Below are 10,359 nucleotides of genomic sequence, written 5' to 3'. Positions count from 1 at the left end.
GAGGAGGAGGAGGAGTTCTTTTGTCTTGCCTGGGATAAAGGAGGTGAGAAGCCCCAGAGAGACCCTGCAGAGAGAGGCAGACACTGCTGCAACAGGAGTATTAACAGTATCTGTATTCAGAGAGACAAAATCTTTGCACTGTTGTTGTAAAACTGCCTATATACCGGTAGTAGTAATATCTCTAAAGAGTAGTAATATTTCTAAATGTAGTTCTAAAATTATTTGTAGTTTTAAGATAGATATTCAACATAGATATTTGTGCATCTATAGTCAACCTAATTGTCTTAGCTGCTTATGTGGTTATAGTAGCTCCAAATAAACTGAAGTATTGGCTGTAGGTGTAAAGTAAGAACAGTGAGTATAGGTGGAGCGCAGTAAAATGCAGGACTACGAGGAGTCTGTGGCTTTCCTGGGGACCTGGGGCCCCTTTCAGAGGAGAATCGTCTTCCTGCTTTGTCTCACCACCGTTCCATGTGGATACAACCTCCTGTCCGTCATCTTCCTGCTGGCCACCCCCCCACACCACTGCCACATCCCCACCCACAGCAACCTGAGCCAGGACTGGATCCAGGCCAGCATCCCAGCACAGGTCAGAACCAGTGGGCACTGGATCCAGGGCTGTTCAAGACGAATATTTCTGAATATAATCAAGCAATCAGGTGAAAGTAATACTATTAAATGTGACTATCAAGACTTTTGTCTCATTGTCGGTCTTTAATTCATCATTTTTTAAATGTAATCAGAATTTGTTTAGCCCAAAAAGCTCTGACTTCCATTTATTAATGACAAGATCCTGTAAAACATATCTGTCCACGGCCTTTAGAACAACACGTTACCTTGGTCTGATCTGACGCGCTATTAGCAGGACGACATCACGACTGCTGGCACACTTTGGAGCATTTTTGCTTCTTTCAGTTCATTGTTTTGGTTTTAGCAATATGTAACTTTTCAATTAACTAAGCCCAAAAAATCTGAAGTGCAAGAGGCGTCTCTGTCCTATTTAAAGACATGCATGTAAATCTGCTTTCCCTCAAGGGAAGTACGGATTATAATGGCGTATAACTGTTTTCAATGTATTGTGTTTCTCTGTTAAAACTCCATCAAACAACCTGACTTACAGTAAAGATGCCGAACTGAATATTAATCATGTTAAAAAGATGATCTCAGTCCTCACTTCCATATAGAGCCGCTGGCCATGTATGTAAACTATCACTAAAGGGGGTTTGTGTACATGTGACAATAAGCTCTGAAAGTTTATGCCTGCATGCATCTGCGAATCACACTGCTGCAAGATTTTTCTTTCTTTTGTGAGAAACTATGGGTGTTAAATAACAGTAGTGGAGTAAAAAGTACAGTACCTGCTGCTGACATGCATGACTTTTGAAGTCTTATAAATTACTGTACAGCTTTGGACTGGATCCAGGCTATGATCCTTGTGCAGACTAGAACTGGTCTAGTTTGAACTGGTCTGCTCCGGTACAGTCTACTTCCCTAGACAGTTGTTGCAACCAAGTTGGAAATAATGATTGATGATGATAACTTTCCTGGTCAGCAGGTGGCCGGGCGGCCGGAGCGGAGCAGTTGTAGCCGGTATGAGCTGGATCAGGTGCAGAACCTTTCTGCACTTGGAATCAGACCCAGCCTGGAACTGGTCCACAACCTGTCTGCGCTGGGATCGAGTCCAGAGATTGTCCTCTCCAGTCTGAATCAGGAGGGCTGTAAAGATGGATGGACCTACAGTACTGAGCACTACCAGTCTACTGCAGTCAGTGAGGTACTGAGCTACTGCTGCTATTGTTACTATGGAATTTACTACTGCAAGGACTAATGCAATTACTTTTACTTGTTTTTACTATTTTTACTGTTTCCATTAGTGACCCCTACCCCTGTCTACCATATGTTATTGATTAGACAATAATAAAGATCCAGACTTGTCAGAACAGCTTCAGTTTGTAGAACATTGAGGGGTCTTGACCTCTCTTAGTGGCCACCAATCATTAACTGCAGTAAGTTACCATGACAAACTGGAAATTATGGGTTGAGGTCTCCTGCAAATGTATTGTAAGATAAGATAAAACTTTATTAATACCCAGCTGGGGGAAATTGGGAAAAATAACAACAAAGCAGGAAATACAAAATAAATGTAAAATAATTAATAAATATTTTTTTTTACAGAAACTTCTTTCTATTATACTATGCCACTCCAAATTCCCCAACTCTGGGATTCATAAAGGATCATCTTATTTTATAGCTGCTTATCTTTGAAGGCGGCTGGAGTCAGTCTCAGCCGAGGTGGGGTACGCCTTCAATCACAGGGCTGAAACATGGAGACAGACAACCACGCATACTCGCATTCAATTTAAAGTCAACAGTTAACCCAATCTGCCTTTGGAATGTGGAAGGAAATAGGAGCACCCAGAGGAAACTCATGCACAATGCACCAAGTGGTGCACAGGGTAAAGCCATCCGCCGAAAATTAGATAGAAATTGTTGTTTTTGTGGTTGGACAGCTGTTGGAATATCTAAGAAAAACAATGTCTGTAGTGGTTCACTTTCTCTTTAAGTTTGCAAAGTGTTCTAAAGCTGCACTTTGACTGAAACCTTTGGAACATGTTTGTTCCACAGTAAAGTGTCAGTATCTTTTATATCAACTGCCAAAACAGTGTACTCTGCGGATAACTGTGTAATATATAGGAGAATTTATATAGTAAGGGGGGTGCAATATAGATGATGAGGCATGGGCATGAAGGCATCACAACACTGAATCTCCCACACTATGATTTTTGTCTTTGTACTTTGGGCAAAAGTTCTGTAAAATGAATCGCCACGTGGTCCCATTTGTGAGGCATATCATGGGTGGCCAAGCAGACCTGTGGAACAGGGATGTACTGTAATAAGTAGAACAGATTAGGTGGACAGTCCAGAGGAGAAAAAAAGACATCATCGTCATCAAAGTCCCACCAAAACCAAGCAACTTGGAGGCTGTTGAAACCAGCAGTCTGGGCAGGAAGAGACCAGATGCTGGAGGACCAGGTTCTTAGAGCTGGACATTGAAGGACCGGGCTTGGAGGCACTGGACACTAGAGGACAGTCTCTAAGATTACTGAAGGACTAGGGTCTGAGAAGCAGGACACTGCAGGACCTGACAGAGGAGGACCAGACCTCCAGGAGATGGATTGTGCAGGAATCAGACTGGACCATTTCTAAGAATGTGGAGGCTGAAGGACCAGAATCTGAGAAGGTGGACACTGGAAGACCAGGCTCAAAAGATTTTAATTTTAGAGGACAGGGCTCAGAGGAGATTGTCCCTGGAGGACCACGCACAGAGAAGTGATGGACAGGAGAACAGGGCTCGAAGGAGCTGGATGCTGGTGGACCGGGCTCAGAGAAAGGACCATTTGCCTCAAGCAGGAAACAGGAGTTCAGAAACTTGAACAGAAGACTGAGGACAGTGACTAGTACAGGAAAAGAAACACAAGGCACAGACAGATCAGGTCAAAGAAACGCCCAGAGGTCCCTGCCTGCTGGTGACCAGGGGAACTCGTATTTTGGGCTTTTTTTCCAGTTTCTTACAGCTTTAAAGTTTCCCGTGTGTTGTGCTATTCCAGGTTGCATTCCAGTATTCACACTTTACATACCAGCGTCTATGTCAGCTGTATCATTCTACATTTTACTGTCTGCTGCAGAGTTCCCACACATGTCCCTTGTCTTCCAGTTCAACCTGGTGTGCAGCAACCAGTGGAAACAGCCTCTCACCTCTCTGGTCTACTTTCTGGGAGGACTGTGTGGCAGCTTAGTCTCTGGACAAATCTCTGACCGGTACTTTTCAAATTCAGCTTTTAAATCTAGCGGAAGTGGAATGTTTTGCCAAAGTGTGTCTGGTAGCTAGCTTTCAGCTTACCAAGCATTGACCAAAGAAGTCAATGTTTATCCCAAGATCTAGAGGCCTTCTCCATGTACATACCCTGCACATTCAAACACATGAAGCTTTCATGGGTGGTTGTCAACATCGTGCTAACTTCCAAGTTTGTCTCCCTTCTTTCTGAGTAGAGGACGTTGTGACTGACGGCACTCTGCTGTATCTGCCCTCCAGGTTCGGCAGGAAGCCTGTGCTGTTCGGCTCCATCGCCATGCTCAGTGTCTTCAGCAGCGCTGTGGCCTTCGCTCCCTCCTGGCCCGTCCTGACGCTGCTCTTCTTCATGATGGGCCTGGGTCAGATTGCCTGCTACGTGGTTGTGTTTGTACTGGGTATGGCTTTTTCATTGTCATGATACTGTGACCACTCACGTTTTCATGCTGTCATTCTGTTGTTAGGCTCAATGTAATCTCGTTGGAGGACTGAATAAGATCATGTCCATACCAATGAAGATGCATTTGAAATTTCGTCTTTTTTGGCTTTGCATATGAAAACACAAGTTTTGTTTTGTTTGTTGGTTTGGGGAAAATGCTGATCAACAATTGTCAGCTTGTCAGCCTTTAACTAACATGGATGATGTATTTCTACTTTTCTACGAAGCCGTCTTTATTTCATTTTTATAATCTGACAACAGAAACAAGAATATGAAAAGTGGTAGAATTTCCTGAGTGTTTTTTTAAACACAGTGTTTCCTGCACAGGTTCGGAGACCCTGATTGGTTCAACCAGAGTTTTCTTCTCCAGCCTATGCTTGCCTTTTGTCTACACGGTTGGGGTGATGCTGCTGCCTGCCACTGCTTACCTGGTCAGGAGCTGGAGACATGTGTCACTGCTCTTGGCCGTGCCAGGCCTGGCCTGTATCCCCCTCTGGTGGTAAGATGACCTCAGTGCACTATCAAGTCAAATCTGCAGCTTGTGTACTAATTGATTTATTAAGTGCAAGGGAAAGTGAAAGGATGAATTATGTCAGGGTCCAGATGATCACTCTTATAATCTGATTTTGTACTTTGTTACATGATCACCACAGATCTACTGTCTACCTGAAGATGAAATAATGATAATGTTGAATGAATGAGAAACGGGCTCTATAACACAGAGATGGATGAACCAGCAACCATACGTACAGTCCTTCCCCAATGTCCAAAAGAGCATTTTCTACTGCTAAATTACAGAGGACACATTTCCGTGTATGTCCACCAGGCTGGTCCCTGAGTCTCCTCGCTGGCTGGTGTCTCGTGGCCGTTTGCAGGAAGCAGAACTCCTGCTGAGGTCAGCGGCTCTGACGAATCGAGTGGAAGCTCCACATGTCATCTTCCTCTCAGCCAGCGTAAGAACCTCTAACCTCAGCCTTGTCCCACGTACTAAAGGACAGCGCCCATTGGACTGCGCTTTGTGTCTCTCCGCAGGTTGAAAAATCAACTACCGAGAAGACAGCGTCCCTCGGCTTCCTGGACCTGCTCAGGACTGCAAACATTCGAAGCCTCACACTTGTGCTTTGGCTCATCTGGTGAGTTAAAGCACATTTACACTGGAATTCAATAACTTTTCTTCTTTTTGCTGCTGGCACTGCCATAAGTGTGTCCATCCTGAGCAATGTACAGTTAGTTTACTGTGAATGTGCATTGTCCCCAAAGTTACCCCAGTGACCCTCTGACCTTTCCTCTAACGCCACCATCAGGACAAATTACTGGAGTATGACTCTTACTCCAATAATATTATCAACTAATGTTCAGATTCACATTCCTGATCTCCAGAGGATGAACCCAATCATTTTGACGCCATGGCCTTTCCTGTAGCACCACCCTCAGGACAAACCTTACGTTTTCAGGTCTACTACAGGGGGTCTTTAAGAAAAGCTAAAGTAGTATCAGTACGTTGTTTGCTCTGTCCAACACTTTCATATCGTTGCTGTAATCGACTCTGCAGCCTAGAGACCACCAGCATGACCTTTGAGTTTCAGCCTGACTCTCTTCTTGTTTGCAGGTTTTCTTTGAGTGTGAGCTACTTTGGGCTGTCATTCAACATGTCTGGTCTCTATGGCAGCCCCTTCCTAAATTACTTCCTGGTGACACTTGTTGAGCTCCCAGCCTATGCTGCCAGCTGGTTGGCCGCACGCAGTCTTCCTCGCCGCCTGTCCTTTATCAGCTTCGCCCTGCTGGGGGCGATAGCTGTGCTCCTCATCCAGGTCACTCTGCACAGTGAGTAAGACCAGCAGTCACTAAACCCCAACCCCCACAGCGACTGCTGCTACACCTGTCAAGGATTTCTGTTCTTGCACAGCACAGGGATGCACCGATACCGCTGTTTTTTAATAATAATACCATTACAGTTCTAACATGACCAGCAAACACATACACACAGAATTAGAAACAGGGACATTGGGACATCTCTTCACAGTACAGTAGTTTACAATGACAACAGTTGCAGATTCACCATCAAAGGCAGAGAAAAACAACTTCTCAATCAGTGGCTGATGATTCGCTAGCTTCTATCTGCTGTTATTTAGCAAAAGTTAACTCCATGAGATGGTTGAAAACTGGTTCCGACCGACTTTTAATGTTTCCAGCTCCGTTTTAAAATGAGAACCCAGGTGTCCTGTGGAGTCTCCTTGTTTACATTTAGTGTTACTCACCAAAAGTCGTCCTTGAGGTTTAACAAATGTGTTGAATGCAATTTTCTACCTCATAAAACATCTGCAAAGTCGATTTATGCAGCACATTGCTGCATATTGTGGAATGTTACCATCATCTTTTGTTCATCAGTGCAACAGTGTGAAACCATTGGCAGTACTGTGGTCTGATCCCGTTTTGATGCTTACTATAGAAAAAGTTGAATTGCACAAGCAACAAGTTAGACTGATGTTATATTGTTATTATGTTCAAACATTGTGTTCCGCTTAAGAAAAAAGGCTTTCAACCAATGTAGTTGGTAAATGTAGCCTTATCCCAGGTAGCCTAATGTGTTTGACTGGAGTTTCTGGAGTGCAAAACGTCCCCAAACCACATGACGAAGAGGACAGAGAGCCGAGCCTTATCCTGAAACAGTAGCATCTTGGCTCCCACGCAGCGGATGTTTCAGCACGTGGATTTTTCTAATGCAATCTGTAGTCCCACAAAATAATGTAGTTAACTGTTGTTATTTGGCTTTGGAGCCTACACAAGGCTCAGGCTGTAAATAATGTTGAAAGCTTGGCGGCCATGAATGCTAACGGTTGCTTGTCATGGTATGATTGGGCGATCGCTAGCAGGGGGGGGGGGGGTTGGTGAACAGTCAGTTGCTTCAAAGTGGTCCAGTGCTTCAGAAATGCTTTGTTTCCCCAACGCCATCTTACAGCTCTCCTCGTCCCTGCAGGTGACCCCGCTGTCACCCTGTCCCTGGTGCTGGTGGGTAAATTTGGTCTTCTGGCCAGCAACGGGTTGTTGTACATGTACACCGGTGAGCTGTCTCCCACAGTCATCAGGAACACAGCCATGTCGTCCTGTACCACGTTCTCCAGACTGGGTTCTTCTGTTTCCCCATACCTGCTGCAGCTGGGTGAGACCTGTCACGTCACGCATCATACTGTGAACAGCATATAATATGATAACAGTCAATCAAATGTAAGCCCACAACGTGATTTGTCTGTACCAGTTTGTTTATGTTTTTCATTTGCCAACTTTGCTGTCTGGATGAGTTTAATGGTCATGGAGGAAAATCTTTGAAGTTTGAACTCACTGATGCAGCCTGATTTTGTCTCCAGCTATGTTCTACCAGTTCCTGCCGTGGATCATTGTTGGTTCTCTGGCACTGCTCTGCGCCCTGCTCTGCGTCTTCCTGCCCGAGACCTTCAGAAAGCCGCTGCCTGACACAATCCAGCAGATGGCGCACATAAGGTGGTCGGTCTGCACAGTCACATTACACAGCTCACTCTCTTGAATGTGATGGGTGGGTGATTCTGTCTGTCCGCGGGCAGGTTTGGTCCACTTTTATCACAGCAAGCATGAGCACCTTTTAGCTTGCTGTGCACTGAATAGAAAACACGTAGAAAAACACATGGAGCTTAGATGATTACAGTTTGTCATGGCTTAGCCCCATCAAAACACAGCACTGGAGATGGAAACAGCAGGGCTGAGTTGTAAATTAATACAATGAAAACAAAAGAGTTGACACAACAGACAGCGGCTGACAATGAAGAACCAAAAGCTGCAGGGATAAAGGAATAGAAATATACTGAAAGGAAAATATACCAATCTGAACCACATATCTATTAAAAATGTGTATGTGCAATGTACACTTGACAACATTGTGCCACCTGAATAACGAAGCTCTCCTCATCTCTCTTCCATGTTCAGGTGGCCATGGGCCTCCACGCCTCCTCCAATGGGTGATGGAAAGTCAGCTAAAGCCGAGACTACTGCACCTGAGATCATCTGCGCAACTCACCTCTAATGCTCCTGGCACACACCCAAATGAAAAAAACAAACCATGGGTGACACAAAAACTGCCTAAAGACCACCAAAATGTGTGTTATTTAATAAATTAGATTTTATGGTGGGGTGGTTTTCTGTGTCCACAGGCGACAACATGTGAACACTGGGAGAGGACCTGCAAGGCCTCTGGTGATGCATTTGATGGTGATGCCAAAGGAAAAAGTGAAGTCAGTAGGACATTAAAGGGAGCATTTAAAATCAGACAGCAGTTCACTTTGCTCGCCGTTGATCTAGTTTACTATGCTTCCTCTAATTGACTGAAACACTGGTGCATTTGAGATGATAAATGTGACATGAATGTGACAATCAGTGTCAGCATAAATATGACAGGAGGTAAGGTCTGTTTTGCTCCTGTAGCAGCAGCAGGAGGAGCAATGCCACTTTACAGAGGAATTGGCAATACAAACAAATTAAAAATCGAATTTAAATTTTTGTTTTGTACATAAAGAATGTATTGTTTGGTTTCTACCTGTACAGTGAAGATAAATATATGCACATGTTTTAATGTGATGAATAGATTAATTAATAAATATAAGAGTCCTGTAAATTGAAATAATCTCATCATCTTTTGAAATAACATTAACTTTGTTTTAGTTAAAAATTATATTTAATATTGTTATTGTATTTATTATGACTGGCTTTGTTGTTTTTGACATGTTTCTGTCCTTTTTATTATTTGACCATAAATCTGATCGTGAACGTCAGGCGATACAGTATCTGAGGGCACATGAACGCCTCACCGGTCTGAATTGAATAGAGCGCAGTCTATGTGTGACTCCGCCCCGGATATACGACCCCAGTTTTATAAAGCTGCAAAAAGAGGCAATTTGCCTTCAAAATTAAAGCATGAAAATATTCGCTTTCGCCATAGACTGTGTAGACCTTCAGTAAATACTGGACGTCACCCGTTAATTTGTGAAGTACCGTTCTGAAAGAGTTCGGACGTCCCTATCTTGGTTTTTGGAGCCAAATGTGACCCTATTTGGATGACCCCTCCATCCTGATTGGATCTGACAGCCTGTGGTAATGACGCCCGTCATAGCAGCGCCTAAGCATAAGCATACCCTGCTCCATGGTCTATTTTACTGTAACTGGGGCCATAATTTCATAAATGAACATCATGTTGGATTGAGGAAGAAACTACCGATTGAGACCATAAACTAATTAAGAAAATAATATAATAATATAATAAATCAAGAGAGAAGTAAGATCATTTTCTCATTAACTTACATACAATTGGACTTCTATTTGAAACCAGTGGAGTCGCCCCCTGCTGGTCATTAGAAAGCAAACAGATTTAAGGCACTTCTGCGTTGGCTTTGTCACAGGTCAATCCATAACAGAAACCAGACTTGTTCCGTGTGAAAATGCAGCCATAGAACGTAACTGGTTGGGGTTAGATGGTCTATAACAAAACTACCCATTATAAGCTGTGTGCCAAAACAATACAGCACTGGATACAGTTAAATATAATGTTTGCACCTTATTTTGCTTCTCGTTTTTTATCTGCTTGCTTACTATGCTCCCTCCTCATCTTGTGAGAGTGTGTTGCTGAGATAAAGACAGGTGTCAAACAAAGGTTATTTTCTCTGATCTGTTGGTCTGAAAACTGCCATGTTGCTGTGTTTGGAAGATATGTGGCTCGTGAAAAATGGGTCCAATAATTACTTTGTTGACTGTGGGGGAAGAGAACCGCCATTCATAACCTAATACGTACACACTGCACTGAGAAGCAGTGGGGTCAACAGGGACCGTGAGTTAAAATGAAGCATTTCATCAGAACGAGGATGTTCCAGACACACACTGGATATCAAATCAGTCTTTAACACTGGCCTGCTGAGGCCGTGACTGCTCGTCTGAGTATCCTTTTAGTCCATTTTAGTCACACTATAGAGACTGCAGCGGTGGTCAGCTGTTCTGTCACTTTAGTCCAGAATAAAACAACCCCTGACTTTTCCTTTAATGCCTCCATGAG

General features: G+C 43.7%; 1 protein-coding gene across 1 annotated transcript; it reads left to right on the top strand.

The window, feature by feature from the left end:
* Positions 1 to 379: 379 nt before the first annotated feature.
* Positions 380 to 8,731, top strand: LOC121616589 (solute carrier family 22 member 4-like). The gene is made up of 11 exons (XM_041951423.1): positions 380 to 589; positions 1,553 to 1,774; positions 3,716 to 3,819; positions 4,094 to 4,248; positions 4,617 to 4,788; positions 5,116 to 5,242; positions 5,322 to 5,422; positions 5,899 to 6,113; positions 7,267 to 7,449; positions 7,655 to 7,783; positions 8,234 to 8,731. The coding sequence occupies exons 1-11, from the start codon at positions 380 to 382 to the stop codon at positions 8,341 to 8,343; spliced, it is 1,728 nt and encodes a 575-aa protein (XP_041807357.1). The 3' UTR covers positions 8,344 to 8,731.
* The last annotated feature ends 1,628 nt before the right edge of the window (positions 8,732 to 10,359 follow it).

The sequence above is a fragment of the Chelmon rostratus genome, chromosome 13 (assembly GCF_017976325.1).
Source record: "Chelmon rostratus isolate fCheRos1 chromosome 13, fCheRos1.pri, whole genome shotgun sequence".
Lineage (NCBI taxonomy): Eukaryota > Metazoa > Chordata > Actinopteri > Chaetodontiformes > Chaetodontidae > Chelmon > Chelmon rostratus.
This window is presented reverse-complemented; position numbering and strand designations above follow the sequence as displayed.